At 37.5% G+C, this 22,223-nt stretch overlaps 1 protein-coding gene across 1 annotated transcript; it reads left to right on the top strand.

Annotated features, from left to right (window-relative positions):
• Positions 1–3,225: 3,225 nt before the first annotated feature.
• LOC136038137 (pyruvate dehydrogenase [acetyl-transferring]-phosphatase 1, mitochondrial-like) lies at positions 3,226–16,870 on the top strand. Its single transcript, XM_065721161.1, has 2 exons — positions 3,226–3,302; positions 15,324–16,870. The coding sequence occupies exon 2, from the start codon at positions 15,350–15,352 to the stop codon at positions 16,718–16,720; it is 1,371 nt and encodes a 456-aa protein (XP_065577233.1). The 5' UTR covers positions 3,226–3,302; positions 15,324–15,349; the 3' UTR covers positions 16,721–16,870.
• The last annotated feature ends 5,353 nt before the right edge of the window (positions 16,871–22,223 follow it).

Raw genomic sequence — 22,223 nt, 5'->3', positions numbered from 1 at the left:
ACACGATGTTCTGCAATTTTTGGCAGTGGCGGATTCCAAATTAAAAAAAAAATAATAAAGATAGGATAAAAATCTTCAAAATTAAGCTAAAAATATATGGTACCAGAACGTTTAAGGTTTAGCTTTCCTTTGAAAGTATAGTTGGCTTTGGGAACCAACAAATTATTATTGTTTTAAGTTTTTACGGACAAAAGCATTGTCAACTTCTACAGTTTAGTTTTTCTGAAACCCAAAACGAATAGAAATCACAATAAATAACAGATTCAAGCTCAAATCAAGCAAAAAAAATATGAGTAGGGCTGACAACTCCCATGCCTTCTCAAGACAAGAGACATAATTTGTACTTAACTAAACAAAAACAAATAACAATGGATTGGCAGTTTAATATACATATACTGATATTTATTCCTTAAAGTCTTAATAATTCTTTATTTATTAAAGCACTTAAATTTCTATACTGAGGTCCTTTGATCTTTTTTTTTTGTAAATTGGAAGGGAAGAAAATACCTCAAAGGGTACATTTTAATGCCAAAACATCCCAGCTCTCATTGAACCATCAAATAAATGCAGAATTAGATTTAGAAGAGAAACGAGGGAGATTGAAGGTTGAAATTGATGTATAATCCCCAGGCCCGTAACTTTTTTGGGTGGGGGGGTATTCGGGGGGAGGGGTACAAAAGAAAATCTAAAAACGCACATCAGAAATGTGAAATTGATATCTACTCCCTTACGATATCTGGGAATATTTCTGGTCTTTAAACCCCAAAATGAGCAGAATTTAGTCCGGAGGACTGTCCATTCCCCATCTACACCTCCACCTCAAGGTCGCAGAAACTTTGTAGGGTGCTCATTACATCAAAAATTGAGAGTTCTAGTCCTTTTTTAAATCAAAAGTGATCGGAGACCAACGAGACACAGAGGGTGGGGGTGGTATTATTTTATTGGGGGTATTCTTCGAGGGGATATTTTATTTGAGGGTTATTTTCTAAAGGGTATTTTCCGGTGGAAGGAGGGAATAAACGCCGGCCACTGTTTTTCAGGAGGGTTATTTTTCGCAGGGGGTGTTTTTGATGGGGGGCATTACCTTCGGGGGGAGCATTTCCCTTGGAGGGGGGGGTGAATGCAGGCTTCACTTTACGTATAGCATTTGTTGTTGCAAAGCATGCATACATTTTTGAAGTGTGGGAGTGAATTTTCTGCTAGGGATTTTCCGTGGGGAATATGGGGAGGGAGTTTTTTGGATGGGGGGTTGAGCTTTGCAGGGCAAATTTTATGCTTGCTGGGGAATATTCCAGAATTCTAGACAAAATTCTTTTTATCTGTCTTAACTGTCTCTTCTGACTTGATTTTATGTGTGGAGATGTTAAAGGTAATTGTTTGGGGTAAATTTTCACTGGGATTTAATTGCCTCGAGGATCATTCCGTGGGGAGAGGAGGTTTTACCCTGGAGGTGGAGCTGGATCTCATTGTATTATTAAAAAATGATCAAAAATTAAATAAAAAAAAAAAGTTATTTCAACAGAAAGTAAGGAGCAATGTTAAAACTTAGAACATACAGAATCTATTACAAAAATTAAGGGGGGTGCCTCCTTTTGAACACCGCTATTGTCCCAATCCCTAGGGAACGGCTCCTGAAATTCAAAGGTTGTTTAATTTGAATAATAAGCTTTTTTAAAAGTTAAAAAAACTGTAGCATAAAGAGCGATCTGTTGAAGAGGGGGGCAATGTCCTTCATGTATTTGATAATTTTTGCCCATTTAAAGTTTTGATGCTGCTCCTCACTTTCAGCTGAAAAAACTTGTTTCTCAAGTTTAATAAAAAGTAGAGTTGTGACAGTCAAACTTTCGTGTAAAGAGAGGTGTTGAGGACGGGGCGGCCCGTTTCATATACGAAGTAATTTCAGTTCGTCTTAACTTTTAATGTTGCTCCTTACTTTCAGTTTAAAAACTTTTTAATTTTAATAAAAATAGAGTTGTGACAAAGAGTCGTCAACACTCAAACAACATTCAGTTTAAATCCCAGTGAAAATTTACCCCAAACAATTACCTTTAATATCCCCACGCATAAAATCAACATTCAAACAGTCAAACAACATTAACTTTTAATGTTGTTCAGTTGAAAAAACTTTTTTTTCAACTGAGTTGTGACAAAGAGTCGAACTTTAGCATAAAGAGCGAGGTGTTGAGGAGGGGGTAGCCCCTTTCATATGCGAAATAATTTCTTTTCATCTTAAGTTTTAATGCTTTTCCTTACTTCCAGCTGTAAAATCGATACCTATGCATTATAGCCACCACGCTCAAGTTCTCGGTCTGAGTAGAACCGGTCTCTTTCTATATTTCAGTATGTACTCGGGTGATAATCAGCTTAGCCTGAGAGAGATAAACTACAATGTAGGTATATTTTAATTAAATATTTTTTATTTAGTTGGTATTTTGGTTATGGTTAAGTTAGGCTAGGAATCATTCAAATACACTTTGATATAATGCGTTCTGGGCGGCCTGATTTCTATAATTATCCCTAGTTTCAATAATGTAGTTACTAAGTATTATATTTTCATCATATTTCATGTGTTTCATTAGTTTCATATATTTCATTTTCATGTGTATTATAACGGGTTATAAATAAATTCAATTCAATTCAATTCATATTTAGGTATATTTCATTAGGATTAACCTAAATTCACTTCTTGAATGTAGTAGCTCTAACACAAAAATCCCGGATTTTCAACTGGAAATAGGGAACAGCATTAAAACTTAAAACAAACAGAAATTATTTCGAACCTTATATCTGTGTATTCCAGCAAAAAAAAAAAAAACAGCGATGAGTCACTGTCTTGTCACCTCAATGAAAATTGTCAAAACTACTACTGCTACTATTAATAACTCACTACAGCACCAAGCCGCCCGAGGCCAACACAGCTACGCACGCTCCTACTCCAACCTAATCTATTCAAGGCCTCCCTCTTTACACCCTCCCAGGAGTTCCCATTTCCTTTAAGGCTATCTTAAAGTTTTTATTTTAACACTGAGTTCTCTAATAAAATTTGTTTTGCGTCATATTATTTCACATCTATATGATCTGGTCTTCTCAGAAATGTTTGAAAAACAAGGCTTCCTCATGGAATTTACGCAACATGGAGCCAGACGCTCAGTTCCGTTACAATTGGAAATCAGGTTTATTGATAGGGCGGCCACCCTTTCTCTGCTTTTTCAGGTCATGCAGGGTGGAATTTGTGTTCCGTTAAGCGAAAATCATAAACAAGGGGGTAACATAGACAATATGGATCTGTGCTTCGATTAGAGGTTAGATTCACACTAGTTTCTCTTGCTTATTCCGTACTTGCGTTTATTTTTCTGTCTCTTACCTAATCTATTTGGATTTTTGAATAAAAGTTGGACTTGTCATAAATAGCTTATGCTTATTGTTAAAGTATAGACCATTTTCTTTTATGTTGCCCGTTGTAAGTGCCGTAGGATTGACCAACTTCATTCTTCTTTTTTTAATCGTTTTGTCGTATTTCTTTATAACTTGTCGATGAAAACAGCCGAAAAAGTACGTTTTCAAAGTCTAGGACGTTGGGATGGGGTAAATTACCCCCCCCCCCGATTTGTGCTACTGTATACGTCACCTGTATTAAGATCGGAATTACTCAAAAACCAGATTTTCTGACATGTCTTTTAATGAGAGCCGACGTTTACCCTCCCCCCCTTGGAAAATAACACCCTTGAAAAATACCCCCAGAATACACCCTGAGTGTAAAATCACCCCCCCCTTCAAAAAAATAACATCGCAATCCCATGAAGAATACCAAAAATACCTCCTTCCTCGGAAAACCCCAAGCCGTGGTTGGTTGGTCTCCAATCACTTTCGACTTATAAAAAAAGGCCTAGAACATTCAATTTCTGTCGTAAGGGACACCACCCATAGTTTCTGCAATCGGGAAGTGGTGATGGAGATGAGGAAGGGGCAGCCCTCCTCCTATATGGAACCAACTCTGCCAATTTTGGAGTTTAATTACTTTCATAATAACAGCGTAGAGCAGAAATATTCCCAGAAATCAAGAAGGATCAAGGATCAATTTCACATCTTCGAAGCGTTTTTTGTAAACACAGCAGTAGGTGCAAAGCTGCAACATAGTAAAGACCGGACCACAGCCGATAGTAACCAAAAGTTAAAAAAACGCGGCCCACTGAGAAAAAAAAATGCCATATGACATGATTCAGGAATGGTAAGAATGATTTTGTTCATCTTAAAAGTAAAAGTTTATTGCAAAAAGAAATTTGTTTCGAAAAAAAGCGTGAAACCCCTCGAAAATGGCGTCAAATCGAAATGAAAGAACTCGAATCGAATCGAAATCGAATCGAAATGATATTGGAATCAGCATGGTTGAAAACTTTGAACTGAGGAATTACAGCCCCCCATCTTGAATGGCAAAGAAAATCACTTTTTTGCATCGGTAGCACTGATGTGCCTTCTCTTCTTTTTTTTTTCCAAATTACATCATCTGCAAGTGCCATATGGCACCAAAATGGCACTTTGTGCTGTTTCTCAAGGGGTGGGGCTAGCAGACTACCGAAACATCGTAGGCAGATCATTACTGGCTCATTTGAAAGCTGTTGCTCATATCAAAGTGCTTTTATCAACTCTAGCATTCGTAAGTGCTATATATCACTAAAAACGGCAATTTTGGGGCCACTTCATAAGTAGAAAAGCTTGGAAGCTTAAAAGGGGTTTTAGGCGTTTACCCTCTCCACCCCAGAAAATACCCTCATGGAATGTATTCCCCAGCAAAAAACACAGAAAATACCCCCTGTGGGAACCCCCCCCTCGGAAAGTATATCCTCGCTGAAAAGAAATTATTTCTAAAAATTTACTCCCCCCCCCGGAAATTCCCTCAGACAGCCCTCCCTCTGTAGAAAACTCCACCACAAAAAATATCCGTTTGTTTCGCAATAACAAATACTATCTGCAAGCAATGAACTCTGTAAAAGAAGATTTTTTACGTTTTAACTTTCAAAAATGAAGATGAAGAAACGATTTGTATGATGGTCAATATTTTGGTCTAAGGACATTGGAGTTACTCAGTAAACAAATAGAAACAAATATAATTGTTGTCCCTGGATTGAACAATACCACGCTGATCGACCGTATTGACCGCTGTACAAGAAATGTGATTCAATCCCGCTTTCTAGGGCTAATATGGAAAAAAAAGTTGAGATGGCTTGGGCACGTTCTGTGGATCAAGGATGACAGATTGCCGAAGATTGTCCTTTTTCGACCAACCGTCTAGGGGTAAACAGAAAGCAGGTCGTCGTCTGGGGTGGGAGGATGTCATAAAGAAAGATTTAGAGGAAATGGTAACTTCCTAGGAGAGTGTAAAGAGGAAGGCTTTGAATAGATTGGGATGGAGGAGGAATTTGCGTACCTGTGTTGGCCTCAGGCGGCTTGGTGCCAGAAGTAGATATTCAGTAGGCTAAACTTCCGTGGTGATGCAGATGGCATTTAATCATTAAATATATCTAATACTAGCTGTTGGGGTGGCGCGAACTTCGCGCCCCCCAAGCCCCCCGCGCGCGTAAGTCGTTACGCGCCATTGTAGTTGTGTCCCTGTGCCCCCCGGCGTCCCCGTTGTAGTTGTGTCCCTGTGTCCCGGTCGTCATTTATATTCCCTGTGTCCCGGTCGTCATTTGTGTCCCGGTGTCCCAGTCTGTAATTTCTCTTCGAGTGTCCCGGTCGTCATTTAAATTACTTTTGTCCCGGTGTCCCGGTCGTCATTTGTGTCCCGGTGTCCCGGTCTGTATATACATTCGTTTTTGAATTGGTCTTTTTTTTTAGTTTTTAGTTTTTTACCTTTTTTTTAGTTTTTTTTTTAGTTATACCTCATGATTCTAATGACTGCCCTTGAGCTTTGTTGATGGTGATTCCTAATCGAACATTCCCTGTGTCCCCATCGTCATTCCCCATCGTCCTGTGCCCCCAGGCGTCCCCGTTGTAGTGGTGTCCCTGTGTCCCTATCGTCATTTATATTCCCTGTGTCCCGGTCGTCATTTGTGTCCCGGTCTGTATATACATTCGTTTTACGAATTGGTATATGATGAAATAAATTTTTGTGTTTTTCCCCTTTTTTCTTTTTAGTTTTTTTCGGTTTTTACTTTTTTTTTCTTTTTTCTTTTTAGTTTTTTTTGTAGTTTTTACCTTTTTATTTTTATTTTTTATTTTTTTTTAGTTTTGTTTTTCTCCTTTATTTTTCAGTTTTTTCCTTTTTTTATTATTTTTTCTTTTTTAGTTTTTTTTTAGTTGTTTAGCTTTTTTAGTTTTTTATTAGTTTATAGTTTTTTCTTTTTAGTTTTTTGTAGTTTTAACCTTTTTTTAGTTTTTTTAATTTTTTTTTTACTTATGTCCTTGTCGTCATTTATATTCCCTGTGTCCCGGTCGTCATTTGTGTCCCGGTGCTTCGTTGATGGTGATTGCTAATCGAACATTCCTTGTGTTCCGGTCGCTTTCTCTTTGAGTGTCCCGGTCGTCATTTATATTCCCTGCTAGCTGTTGGGGTGGCGCTTCGTGAAACCCCCCCCCCCCCCAAGCCCCCGCGTGCGTAAGTCGTTACGCGCCATATTAGTTACGCGCCATTGTAGTTGTGTCCCTGTGTCCCACCTGTGAATATAGATAGATATATATATATATATATATTTTTAACTACGTAAAACTTGCGAATATACAACATTCTTGGCTGTCCCCATTGTCTGTGCATATAAATAGATTGTCAGGTTTACCGACTCTTGAACATGCAACATATAATTGTCCATGGGAAAAACAATCTGTATTCAGATCTATACCTCATTATTCTAATGATTGCCCTTGAGCTTTGTTGATGGTGATTGCTAATCGAACGTTCCCTGTGTCCCCGTCGTCATTTATATATCCCCCTGTGCCCCCCGGCGTCCCCGTTGTTGTTGTTTCCCTGTGTCCCGGTCGTCATTTGTGTCCCAGTGTCCCAGTCTGTAATTTCTCTTTGAGTGTCGCGGTCGTCATTTATATTCCCTGTGTCCCGGTGTCCCGGTCGTCATTTTTGTCCCGGTCGTCATTTGTGTTCCGGTTTCCCGGTCTGTAATTTCTCTTTGAGTGTCCTGGTCGTCATTTATATTCCCTGTGTCCTGGTCGTCATTTGTGTCCCGGTGCTTTGTTGATGGTGATTGCTAATCGAACATTCCTTGTGTCCCGGTCGCTTTCTCTTTGAGTGTCCCGGTCGTCATTTATATTCCCTATGTCCCGGTCGTCATTTGTGTCCCGATGTCCCGGTCTGTAATTTCGTCAGCCGACAAACATGACGTCAGTCGACACACAAACATGACGTCACTCGACACACAGACACACAGACAACTTATTTTTATATATATAAGACTAGCTGTTGGGGTGGCGCGAAGCGCCACCCCAACACCTAGTTGGTGGGGCACTTCGCGCCCCCCCCCAAGCCCCCGTCGCGCGCGTAAGTCGTTACGCGCCATATTAGTTACGCGCCATTGTAGTTGTGTCCCTGTGTCCCACCTGTGAATATAAATAGATTTATATATGTGTTTCAAACTACGTAAAAATTGCGAATATACAACATTCTTGGCTTTCCCATTGTCTGTGCATATACAAAGCCGTATGTACTAATAATGACGTCATATGCAAACGCTCTTTTTACAAACAAACAAACATGCATACACAACTCGTTTTTATATAGATAGATAGATAGATAGATACAATACAAATTAACTGCGTAAAACTTGCGAATATACAACATTCTTCGCTGTCCAATTGTCGCTGCATATAAATAGATTGTCAGGTTTACCGACCCTCGAACATGCAACGTACAATTGTCCATGGGAAAAACAATCAGTATTAAGATCTATACAACATTTTTCTAATGATTGACCTTGAGCTTTGTTAATGGTGATTGCAAATGCTAATCGAATTGGGAATTGCAATCTTTTAAATTGAAAAGGCAGATCCGTTGGAATCATGGGAATGCGAGGAATAAGAACAGCCTCACCCTCAAAAGGCCCTGTCAAGATTGTGGCCTCTATTAGGTTTCCATTGTTTTTTTTTACGGCAAGTCGCGTGCCATTGCAAAGCTTTGGTGGGTTGATATTTCTTAAAAGTATTATTGGTACGCCTATTTTTAGGTGTAGCACGTGTGGTGGAAACCCTGAAAGATCTATGGAATTTAAAAATTCAGATGGATAATTAACCGCTTCATTTGGTTCCAAAACTGTGTCGACTGACTTGTAAAGGACTGCCTGGTCTCGAATCTTGGTCAAAACAATATTGTTGATTTCGTGGACGTCTATATTTTTGGGTGCGAGAATCGCTCTTTCACTTAGCCATTTAATATTTTTATAATTTTTTAGAATATTCGGAAATACTTTTTCAATCAATTCATTTTTGGACGTCACTAAATTACAGAAATCAGCAGGTAGTTGTATACGTCCTGAAATTGAGTCTACTGGGAGCTTTCCGTTTCCAATTGCCCGCAATTGATCTGAAAATGTTTGACCAGAGTCATCGTTTTGCAATCGGACACGCATATTTGTAGTTAATTTTAATATTTTTACGTGTGCCCATAAATTAGAATTTTTCAGGCAAGCATTCATTTCGTCTACAGGAGTTGATCTAGGTATTATAGGTAATGTTTGCCTGAAATCTCCCGCAAGCAATATTAATGTGCTGCCAAAGGGTTTCGAATTCCCTCTTAAATCTTTCAAGCATTGATCCAGAGCCTCGAGCGATTTTTTGTGTGCCATTGTGCACTCACCCCAAATAATAAGTTTGCATTGCTGCAATACTTCACCCATCCCAGATGATTTGGAAATATTGCACGTGGGAGTTTCTGTAGAATGCAAATTCAGAGGCAATTTCAAAGCGGAATGAGCAGTTCTTCCACCAGGTAGCAATGTTGCGGCTATTCCGGACGACGCAATTGCCAATGCTATATCATTTTTTGATCGAATTGATGCCAGAATCAGTTTTATCACAAACGTTTTACCAGTACCTCCTGGCGCATCCAAAAAGAAAATTTCTCCAACGTTGTTATCGACACAATGCATTATCGTATCATAAATGTCTTTTTGTTCTGACGTTAACTTGGAAATGTTATTTTGTACATACGACAATAGATCACTCGTACTGTAACTTTGTTCACGACCCAATTCTACACATGTCGAAACAGCAGCGATACGGTTAGGTGAAGGCATTCCCAAATCCTGAAGAGGTTTGTTTGCCATACGTACGCACAAATCTTCTATAATAACTAGTGTAGTTATAAATTTCTGATGTAAAATCAAAACTCATATCTGACGTCTCTAACTGTTTTCGATGGAGTATATCTTCGGACATTTTTGACTTATATTTTTCCCATAACTCTGTAGGAGCTGATATCTTTGAAGATGGTAGGTTGGCCGTCGACTGACTTACCCTGTTTTCGACGTTCAAATACTTTATTTTTAGTATTCCACGTGTAATACGAAGGCACTTCAGTATACAGCAGTTTTTTTGCAAAAGAATCATTTTTGCAAAGCGAAAAAAAAGCTGTTAATGTTGTATCCGGTGGATTCAGGGCTCTTTGTTGCACGTTGGTTTCCGTGAAATAAACACGTTGACCATTCTGTAAATGTACCGCTAAGTGAACAACAGCTGGACTACGTTCATGTATCGGAAAGAAAGAATTCGCCAAACAGCTTCATTACTGCTTATGTATCTTCCAGCCTGATATTGTACGATTTCTTCGAAATCATTGATTTCGGGCTGCAAGCCAAAAACTGCCATGTCACTGCCTTTGTTGACGTATTTACATATGTATTTGATTGCCTTTACGGAGTTACAGTATTCAACGTTTATGTGTGCATTAAATGTTTTTGATAATAATGGGGAATATGGAACAACCCACTGGTTATCTACTTCGATGGTGGTACCGTTACGCTTCTTTATTATTGCTGTTTTACCGCCATCTTCAGTAGATCTTCTTCTATATTGTGGGTAACCATCATTGCCAGTAATTGTGTTTGATACTAAAAGTCGAGGATATTGCTTTGTCCACCTTCCTTTGGCTATGCATGGTGAATTTTCGTTCAGTGCACAGCAAGGTCCATGTATCATATTTTTTACAATAATATCATGTAACCCCTTATCGACATTTTTATCAGGTATTTCAGCGGAAATCACATCATCAATTTCGTTCGAAGTAATTTTTTTATGTAGCCAGATTAGTATATGTGCGTGTGGCAAACCTCGTTTTTGCCATTCCACTGAGTACATCCAGCATCGCACTGACCCAAACACTTCAAGTTTTACTGTATAGTTTATCAGTGATTTCAACTTTTGCCGGAAGACACGGGCCGTAATGTCATGCCTATGAACCGCCGATTGTCCTTGAAGTAAAAGCTGCAGTATCTCGTCCCAAGATTGATTACATGTAAATGTAATAAATAAATCTGGACGACCATAGAGACGAACATACGCAATAGCATCTTAAGCATATTCATGCATATGACGGGGACTGCCAGCATATGACGAAGGTAAAATTGTTAATCTTCCAACGTTTGTGGTATTACCGTCATTTATAACTGCATCTCGCAAATGAATGTATTGTTCAGAGCGGAGCTTGGTCTGATTCAGGCGGATATATAGCAAACGTTCTGATTCAATTTTAGCATACATATCAACGACAAATTGGTGAAACAATTCACGGCATTTTAAAATATAATTTTCTTCATCCTGCCGAATCATTAGTCTATAGGAATAATAATGCATTGCACTGCATTTCTTATTCATTTCTTTGTTAGTGGCTGGATTCATCAATTTAATATTAAAGTGATGGTTCCCGGTCGTCATTTATATTCCCTGTGTCCCGGTTTCCCGGTATACAATTTCATCAGTTGACAAACATGACATCAGTCGACAAACAACTTCATGACGCATACAGCTCAATCCTTATAATGACGTCAGTCGACAAACATGACGTCAGTCGACACACAAACATGACGTCACTCGACACACACACACACACAGACATTTTATTTATATATATATACTAGCTGTTGGGGTGGCGCTTCGCGCCACCTCAACACCTAGTTGGTGGGGCGCTTCGCGCCCCCCCAAGCCCCCCCCGCGCGCGTAAGTCGTTACGCGCCATTGTAGCTGTGTCCCTGTGTCCCACCTGTGAATAGAGATAGATATAAATATATATTTTTAACTACGTAAAACATGCGAATATACAACATTCTTCGCTGTCCCATTGTCTGTGCATATAAATAGCATTTATATTCCCTGTGTCCCGGTCGTCATTTGTGTCCTGGTGTCCCAGTTTGTAATTTCTCTTTGAGTGTCCCGGTCGTCATTTATATTCCCTGTGTCCCAGTGTCCCGGTCGTCATTTGTGTCCCGGTCAGTAATTTCTATTCAAACAATCCCTGTGTCTCAGTCGTCAATTATATATCCCGCCTGTGCCCCCGGCGTCCCCGTTGTAGTTGTGTCTCTGTGTCCCGGTCGTCATTTATATTCCCGGTCGTGATTTGTGTCCGGGTGTCCCAGTCTGTAATTTTTCTTTGAGGTTCCCGTTCGTCATTTATATTCCCACTGTGTCGGTCGTCATTTGTGTCCCGGTCTGTAATTTATCGTTGAGTGTTTTTTCTTTTTAGTTTTTTACATTTTTCAGTTTTTTTTCTTCTTTATTTTTCAGCGTCACTATGAAGTACATATCGCCTAACCTTTGTTTTTTAACTTAAATCTGGTAGGCATTGATGACCTTATCCAAGTTAAAATCCCAAACCCAATCATCATCGCTATCATTTTCAGTTTTGATATGTTTTGACTCTCGCTTTCCAGGTGGATTTTCATCTAACTGCGCGGTTTTGCGTTCTTTAGCCGCAAGCCTGTTTTCTTGCTGTTCTTGTGATTCCTCGGCACGCTTTCTTTTCTTACTTTCTCTATCAGCTGCAAGCCTGTTTTCTTGCTGTTCTTGTGATTCCTCGGCACGCTTTCTTTTCTTACTTTCTCTATCAGCAGCGTGAACGCATTAACGCATGTCTTAAATACCATTAATGACGTCACCGTCATAGCAAAAATGACGACAACTAATTTCATGACGTCAGTCAACACAGAAACATGACGTCACCTGATCCACAGACAGACACACAGACAGACAACTTATTTTTATCTATATAGATAGATATTTACAAAGGTTCTGGACACCAAAAAATACATGGACATGTAAAGTTCACTTCGAAACTTCGGCCTGACGTGACCAGATCCCTCCAGAGTACGTGGAGGCCAGGAGGTAGCTGGACGACGTGACGCCCGCTGCAGTGGGGTCGGTTGACAGAACGTGAAACAATAGTATAATATTAAGCACTTTTTTAAAACATTGATTCCGTTGCAAACATTATCTGCAAGGAAATTAAAAGTGAATTGATGAAAAACGGAGCCAGGCTCAATATTGGAAAAATACCCTGAACTGACCGCAGTAAAATTCTAAAAGTGGGTGAAATATATGCTGTTGTTGCTGGAATATGATCTACCATCAGTAAAACCTCGTCAACTGCATACAACAACTAAAAGCAGAGCCAGGTTTGCAATAAAGGACTTGAGGAGAAAGCAACCCCTTTCATTATTGTAATAATATTTTTTTTTCTTAAGTTTTAATGTAGTTCATTACTTTCAGTTGAAAAAACTTTTTTATTTTATCAAAAATACTTTTTATTTATTATTTAAAAAAATTGTTTATTATTATTTAAAAGATATAATTCTAGGAATTAGATTATTTCAATTAAAAACGAACAGAAATTAATTTAAAAAACTTTCCACAAAATAATTTTGTCAAAGAATAGTAAAGAGATGCATTAAGCAAAAAATGAGCAGAAATAAATTCAAATAATTCAAAATGTATTTTGTTTTCAGTAAAGCACAAATTATGTTCTAGTCTTGAGAATACATGGGGATTGTCAGCCCTACTCGTGTTATTTTGCTCGTTTTGAGTTATACTCGGTTATTTATTGTAACTTCTGTTTGTTTTTGGTTTTATTTATTTTCTTATGGTGATTTGTGGTAGTTTTACACTTCGAAAATTATTTTTAATTATTTATTTATGTCCCAATTAAGGAAATGTAATTCTTACTCCTCACGGGGGAGACCTTTGCCCCCTTGGAAATCTGGGGCCCTTGGAAAGTAATTTTGAGGAAACCGAAGGAAGGAGAGCAGAGCAGGGAAAACCATGAAAAAATTGTGTGGTGGCCTATGGTTGGCTGCCTGCCAAAAGATGTTGGCCCAAAATAGGGGCGAGTCCTAATTTGCGATGGAATCATCCCTTTCCAGTTTCCCCCAATTATTTTTTCAATATGACTTGGTTAAAGTAAAAAAAAAAAATTCTTAGTAGTGATGAATGGTAGGTAACAAGCGATCCTTATCAACAACGAAAAACCTAAATATTAAAGCATTATATTTAAGAACAAGCTTTTTATTCTGAATGTATTTGTTTCAAGTTTGAATTAAATATTCGGAGTTATAAGCATAAGACAGTTTTTATAGTTTTGGAAAAAGAAAACAACTTGAAAAGGGGTAATCCCGATGAAAATACACAACCAAATTGAGCAAGCCTAAACACCGTTGAGCCGATATCCGAAGCCACTGAATTGTTCTTTATAAATTAGGACAAAAAGTGAAACCTTAGAGTAAAGAGCAAGGTCTTGAGGAGATGGTAACCCCTTTCATATACGTATTAGCTTCAGTTCGTTTTAAGTTTTTTTTATTGCTCCTTACTTTCAGTTGAAAAAACTTGTTTTTTAAATTTAACTTCTGCTCGTTGTTAAATAATACCAGAAAAATGGCATCCCATCACCATGAAAAATTAAAATCCCCGTACGAAAATATCTACATAGAAAGTTTGTATCAGGTAAAACACCACCACCCCCCCCCCACTCTCCATGGAAAATTCCAACAGATATTTCCATTCTACCTGAAAATTCACCCAGAAAATATCTTGTAGATTAAATCAGATGAAAAATTCTTGTTAGCGCACTTTGATTTGAAAAAGACTTAATTTTTGATTGCTTTTAAAGTCATATCGGCAATCCCCTCCTCTGTTGAAAAATTTTCCAGCAAAAAGCCAGCAAAAGGGTATTTTCCAGCAAATGTTTTTTTTTTGGGAGGGACTCAAAAGAAAATTAAAACGCGTCAAAAATGTGAAATTGCTATCTACTCCCTTATGATTTCTTGGAATATTCCTAGTCTTCGCTATTATTATGAAAGTAAGGATAACATTAAACTTCAAAATTACTGGAATTTATTCCCTATAGGAAGGGGACTGTCCCTTATTCCTCCACACCTTCACCTCATGGTCGCAGAAACCTCAGAGTGTTCTCATTAGAAATGAAATTGACAGTTCTAGTCCTATCTATCAGGTCTTAAGGGATTGGAGACCAACCAGCCGCGTGGGGGTGGTATTTGCCAGGGGGAATATTTTTCGAAGGATTTCCCGCGGGTGGTATTTTCCATGGGGGCATTAGCTGTGGAGTGTTTTCTGGGTGTGGGCAAACAACGCCCACCATTCAGATGAATGCGCGTAAAATCTTTAGTAAAATCTGATCTTGACCCTTTCATTTTGTATGGATCGTCTGTTTTTTTTTCATAAATTTAAATTGATACATCACCCCATTCAGATATCACAAAATATTGCTTTTAGATTAGGTATGTTTTTGATTGCCACATATCACTACGGACAACGTAAAGGGAAAATTTTTTCTAATGCCCTCATACCCCGAAATTTGTATAATCATACCCTCAAAGTATCTTAAAAATATAATCATACCCAAATGACCTGGGTTCATCTTGTTTTGTTAAGAATGCGTCACAAATTTCAGTAGTTTGTTCTGTCCTCTACTTCCCCATGAAATTAATTTGTAATTCTTTGTATTGTGTCATCAAGAAAGTGTTTACAATTTTACCATCATGTTATTTTGTCCGTAAATAAATATGTAATTACCCAAATCCTGTGTTATATCGTTTGATCAGGAAATTACTACCAACAATGTCGTCATTATCCAGTTCGTTTTATTTAAAGAAATCTTTTAAATGCTGTGACATTTAGCATAATACTTTTCCCGAATTCTACTAATGCAAAAATCCCTTGCACAAAAGTTTCAAAAAGTTAGTTATGTAGCTTCTTACTATTAATTTTATAATTTTTACTTATTGGTGAATTTACTTATTGAGTAGAGCCAGCTCCAAATTGGCTAAAGGGATACAAGACATGTGAAGGTCACTAAAAAATGCTAGGCTTATTTATTTTAGGGTTTACCTTGTTTTCTTGGGTCCCAATGGCTGAGCAAGGTGTCAAACGCCATGCCTTTAAGGACAACGTTAATCTTCTTTCCCCAGTTCAAGCAACCGAAATACTGAGAGCCAATGAGATGTCAAGGATACTAACGCGCTCTGGTGCTGTCAAAGCTGTTGAATGGAATCAATTAGGATCCAACATACCCATTGAAGATACTTTAGCAGTGGCTCATTGCAAACATTCGAAAGGTATGCTTTTTGGTGTGTTTGATGGGCATTCAGGTCCTTACTGCGCTCGAGTGCTTTCAAACTGGATGTTTCCTTACATTGCAACTGCACTGACCCCCATTAAAGAACTGCAAAACATTTTTAGTGCAGAACATTCGAAGGATGTAAGAGATGAACTACTAGAAAATGTTACAGAAAACATAGCTTTGGTCCCAGAGCTTCATGAGGTCTATACACGTAGCTTAAGGAAATATGCTGCTGAAAAACTAAAGACTGATTCAACATTGTTTGAAACTACTCTGTTTGATGATGCAGGTGTTGGAAAAGATGCTCTTGCAGATGATGTGATAAATGATGCTGCTGCATCGCTAGAACAGGCATTTCTAAGGCTAGATGACGATTTGAGCCGAGAGGCTTTAGCATCAACAAAAGACCAAAAAATAGCTTTCGAAACAATGGCTGCTGCTTTGTCTGGTGCTGTGAGTAACGTGGCTCATGTACATAACAACATTCTTTCAGTAGCTAATGTTGGCGATTGCCAAACTGTCTTAGGTTCACTAGGGGAAGGTAATAAATGGATATCAACCAGATTGTCTTCTAAACATACAACTGAGAACCAGCTTGAGCTTAATAGAGTCTTTTCTGAGCACCCACCCAAAGAAAGAAATTCAGTTATTGTTGGGGATCGACTTCTGGGTCATTTAATGCCTTTGCGAGCCTTTGGTGACTTTCTATTCAAGTGGAGCAAGGAAGTGATACAAGAGCATGTTATTCCTTATTTCAGAAACGTTGCTGCACCTCTTAACTATCACACGCCTCCTTACTTGACAGTCCGACCAGAGATAAGGCAGCATAGGCTTTCTGACAAAGATAAATTCCTTATTTTAGCAACAGATGGCCTTTGGGACTTTCTAACACCTTCAGAGGCTGTTAAAATAGTTGGGGAGCACTTGCTAGGGCATGAAGCCCCAGAAGACGTGAATGCTGCCACTCATTTATTACGTCATGCACTAGCAGGCACTGCTGCAGGTCTTGACCACGACATGCTTGCAAAACTTCTTACTATACCTAAAGAAATCGTTCGAAACTATAGGGATGACATATCAGTCGTTGTCGTGTATTTTGACTCTGAGTATCTCCAGAAGTATCCATTTCAGACTGAGATTTCGGCACAAGCAGCATAAATCTTTTACCTTTTTCATAAGAAATGGGTTACCAGTGAAAGCATCCAATTTATATATGATATTTAGCACTAATTAAAAAAAATCAAATTAAAAGGAAGTTTTTCAAAGAAGGGTATGAACATTTTAAAGTTTAGATAAAAAAAATGAAAATTTACAATTATTCAAACTCAAAATGACCAGAAATAATATTAAAGAATAAATAAGACTCAAACCAAACAAAAACTAAAAAGTCATAGCAAAAACTTGCAGCAGGTACTAATGGAATGAAAATGAATTTAGTCAAGAATCCAGGATAAAGAAAGATCACTAGAAATTATACCAGGCTTCAAAGGGGTAAAGAAGGGTTGAATATGGAATCTAGGGCAAAAAGCGCTGAAAACAAATATCTGATGGAGCAATCAAAATTCCTTGCGCCGATGGCAAAAAGAGTGTATCTGCAGAATTAGGGAAAAAAAACAAAGATTCGGTATATTTTTATTCTGGGTTATTTTTTGTGCATTTTGTCTGGTAGAATATTTCTCCATGAGTGCAATTTCAGATCCAAGTCCACTAATGAGGGATTTCAAAATTAGAGGGGAAGCATTATCTCTCCACTCTACTATATACATTTATCTTGCCTGAATTTACCCTTGTAAACATTAAGAATTTAAGAGTTCTTCAACTGATAGAAAATAAAATGAAAAAGCTGTACTATGCGCAATAATAAATATTTTACAAGCTGTTTCCTCTCCCCCCATCTTATACCATCGGACGTCACTCAGATATTTCCACGCTTGGACGCTCTCCTGGCGCTACACTTATGCACATAGCGAAAATTTTACGGGAGCGTTACCTAGCAATTTGAATTCAATGTAAAAATGTCAATGTCATCACTTTGTTGATAATTGAAGATAATATTCAATGTGAAAAGGCGACAAGGCTCGTTTAACTTTTTGCCGGCAGTATCTCTTAAGGACACCAGCCTAAGTGAGCGCTGGTCGGCAGTCTACTTCTTCTCGATGAGCTCAAAAATTGGAAACTGGACAAAGATTGTTGCAAATACAGAGAGCAAAGCAAATTCCATGACAGCAATTTATGATACTTGGTAAGCAAATGGATTTGGCTATGCTTATTTACTGCCGACGCATTGCGAGTATGGCTGTCTCAAAGATTTGATGAGAGCTGTATATTTGAGTCATGATGGTGATTCGCACAGTTTCGAGGAATTTCTCTGTGGCACACATGAGGATGCGGACACCAGAATGGACCTGCACGTTGCTTTTCGCTTAAGAAAGGGCTTTGAGCAGACAAAGAATCAGACCATTTTTTTGATATATTATCTTCATCAGGACTTCTGCCAACTATGGTGCCAACCCTAATAGACAACATTTGCATTTATTTTACTTTTAGTTTAAAATTCTCCCCTGGAATTATTTTTTCTGATCTCTTTAACCATTTTCCTTTCTATACCAATATCTAGTGTAAAGCAGACTGTGGATTGTTTTCAGGGAAATTTTATTGTTTATTGAATCCATGCATAAGTTTGTCAGAAGGCCTGACCTTGAAGGTCTTCTTTCATCAGTATTGAATAGTAGAATGGTTTACTCTTTGATTGTTGATATAAAAAAAACGATGATAAAACAACGATGATCGATGAAAGGAGGGGCTTATTTAATAAGGCCCCTCCTTTCTCTACTCACCTATTTTGTGAGTTTTTTGATGAGCTATCTCTGGTGGGGAATTTGTCAAAAAAATGTGCGTGTATTCTTGGTGACTTGAACTATAATTTGTAAAAAATTGGAGCAGACAAAAAATTCGACCATTTATTTGGTATATTATCTTCATCAGGACTTCTGCCAACTATGTTTTTCCCTTCGCGTGGATTAGCAAGGTCAGTCCCTATTTAGAAATTATAGTGATACAAATATTTCTAAACTAATTTCGTACCTTCAAGTGAATGATTGGTCGAACTTACTTAGCAATAAAGATGTTAACATTGCTAGTGAAATTTTCACTAACCGTGAATGGAAGTGTTGGTGGATAAAAATTTCCCAGTAAAAAAACGGCGAAAATGTCTGACCCCAAAGTACCCGTGGATGACAGTAAGTCTAGTTAGATATACACGTAAGAAAGCGTCGTTATGATTTGCAGTTGTACTTTGCTAAATTACGTACCAATTCGGTTTTTTCACCTGATATTATGCTTAATCTTTATTTTGCTTTTGCGTTTCCTTATCTTCCTTATTGCTGCTCTGTTTGGGGAGATACTAACAAATCTACACTTCAGTCTCTTCAGAGAGCCCAGAACAGTGTATTAAAGGCTACTTATCGCCTTCCTCGACTATACCCTTCTACCGACCTTTATGCAGATACAGGTCTTGACACATGTGATACCATAATTGCCAAAAATAATCTTCGCATAGCCTTTACAGGTTTCAATGGTTTGTTACCTGAAGTTCTCTAGCGGTACTTTCTCAGGTCGTCGTCATCAAGCACCCTTTATCGCTTCGTAGTTTTTTTTCGAAAGTTATCTGCTCCAAAGTGTTCATCCACAACTGCTATGAAATTCCCAATTTACCGTTCTATTTCTTTGTGGAATTCAATGCTATCCGATACACCTCTTCGTCTTTAAGCCTAAAAATCATCTTTGCATTTTTACAGTTCTAAAAATATATCCAAAAAACAATTTTCAAGGGATCAGCAGGGTAATATAGACTGGGGCAATCGAATTGGGTCGAATATACACTTTAGGTGCTCCCTTTGAGAACAGCTTAGGAAACGTTTTTGACATTTATATCAGAAATATGATATAATGAGCTTTAGATGAGACACTGACCATTTATAGACTTGTAAGTGGTGATTGATTGTAAATGGCATTTGTATTCTTCACTGCAGGTATTACTTACATATTATCTTATCAGCTATTGGATTTGTACGAGAATGACACTGTTGCAATAAAGGTAAGGGATGGGGTTAGTAGCTGGTTTCGTACTAAGTCAGGAGTTAAAACAGGATTGTGTCCTATCCCCATATATATATATATATATATATATATATATATATATATATATATATATATATATATATATATATATATATATATATATATATATATATATATATATATATATATATATATATATATATATATATATATATATATATATTATATATATATATATATATATATATATATATATATATATATATATATCTATATATATATATATATATATATATATATATATATATATATATATATATATATATATATTATTTCATCATATATCAATTCAAAAACGAATTTATTCAAGCCCGAAGTAGCTGAGTTGGTAACGCGTTATGTTCCAGGTTCTAGGTCCGAGAGGTTACAGGCTCGAACCTTGGCTAGGTAAAAACTATAAAAAAAACTAAAAAGAAACAACTAAAAACTAAAAAAAAACTAAAAAAGCTAAAAAAACTAAAAAAACTAAAAAAAAATAAAAAAGGAAAAAAACTGAAAAATAAAGGAGAAAACAAAACTAAAAAAAAATAAAAGTAAAAAAAAAAAAAAAAATGGTAACCAATTCAAAAACGAATGTATATACAGACCGGGACACCGGGCCACAAATGACGACCGGGACACAGGGAATATAAATGACGACCGGGCCGCTCAAAGAGAAATTACAGACTGGGACACCGGGACACAAATGACGACCGGGACACAGGGACACAACTACAACGGGGACGCCGGGGGGCACAGGGGATACATAAATGACGACGGCGACACACGAAATATTCGATTAGCAATCACCATCAACAAAGCTCAAGGGCAATCATTAGAATCATGAGGTATAGATCTGAATACAGATTGTTTTTCCCATGGACAAATAAATGTTGCATGTTCAAGAGTCGGCAAACCAATCTATTTATATGCACAGACAATGGGACAGCGAAGAATGTTGTATATTCGCAAGTTTTACGTAGTTCAAAACATATATATATATCTATCTATATTCACAGGTGGGACACAGGGACACAACTACAATGGCGCGTATCGACTTACGCGCGCGGGGGAGCTTATATATATATATATATATATATATATATATATATATATATATATATATATATATATATATATATATATATATATATATATATATAAATATATAGACTTCAATAGATAACTCTCCTAGACTCAATAGACTTACGTTCTTTAATTATTTAAGTATCCTAGATGATAGTGTTGGCAAAATAAATGAACTTTTACAGGTTTTGCGAGTTCAGGGTGCTAGAGTTGGCTTGAAAATTAATGTTAAGAAGAGTAAGTCTATTTTCAGTATTATTAGTAAAGACGATTGGTGCAGTAAAGGTATTAAAAGTAGAATAGCCAAGGTCCAGGGCATTTTTTCCACAGTTGGAAAAGGGTTGGAAGAATAGGAAGATAAGTTTGTTAACCAAGGCTAGAATATTGGAAACTACAGTGGTGACGCTGGTCAAGTACATTTCTGTAACGTGGACGCTCCGAAAGAGAATTAGATAGATTTTTTTCCAGAGAAATTGCATACAGATTTTTTTTTGTGTACCCAATTGACTGACCGTATCTTAAATAGTAAGCTGTACAAAACGTGGTTCAATCCCGCTTTCTACGACTATAATGAGGATGAAGGATAACAGGTTTCCAAAGAGCTCTTGCCGGCCAACCGTCTAGGGTCAAACGAAAAGTAGGTCTCCCCCAATGGGGTGGGAGGATGTTGTAAGGAGAATGGAAACTTGTTAGGATGTTGTAAAGAGGGAGACTGAATAAATTGGGATGGAGTAACGGGTTGATCAAAGTCGGCATCAAGGGGCTTGGTGCTGCAGTGTGTTTTTAGTAGTAGAAGTACTTCGATCTTTGTATAAAGCCTTTTATCACGTATTATTGTAAGTCCAGCATTAATAAGTAATCTTCTGTGCAGCTTTTATTGACCTAACTTTATCTATCTGTTAGAAACAGTGGAGAAAATACAAAAATCTTGAGATTTCGATGGGGGTCGATAAGACAACCTCACTAAACCTGTATATAACGCCAGTTTATATGCCTTGGCCCTTCATCCTAAGTTTTTTTTTAATGTATCGCCGCGTAGATTAGATAGGTTCAAACAGTGTTGTTGCATAGTTTTACAGTTTTCATATTGCTTGTTTTCACAGTAAAAGTTTTCACAGTTTTCATATTTTTCACAGTTTTCATATTGGCTTCTTTTGGATCATATAGATGTCTCACGTAACTTCGTATTAAAAGCATCATTTTACATGTGACTGGAAGAATGGCCGTTTAAAGGAGGAGGTGACTGGGGCAAGCTGCCCCGGGAAATGTGTGGTGGGGAGCACTGGAGTCAAGATTTTTAAGGTAGTTGGTTATAAGATAGTTCACATCAAATATTTCGGCAGAGGGCACAAAGGTTGCGCACCTTAACCCCCGAGACAGCCCTGTCTGGAAGTAACAAAACCATACATTAATACTTTTTGAAGAAAAAAACCTTACGTCTTTCGATATAAACATG

This window comes from Artemia franciscana, chromosome 17 (genome assembly GCF_032884065.1).
Source record: "Artemia franciscana chromosome 17, ASM3288406v1, whole genome shotgun sequence".
Taxonomy (NCBI): domain Eukaryota; kingdom Metazoa; phylum Arthropoda; class Branchiopoda; order Anostraca; family Artemiidae; genus Artemia; species Artemia franciscana.
Note: the sequence above shows the minus strand (reverse complement) of the source record. Positions and strands in the feature narration are given on the sequence as shown.

Coding starts and splice junctions, on each gene's coding strand:
- LOC136038137 (XM_065721161.1), top strand. CDS start 15,350: ATGGCTGAGCAAGGTGTCAAACGCCATGCCTTTAAGGACAACGTTAAT.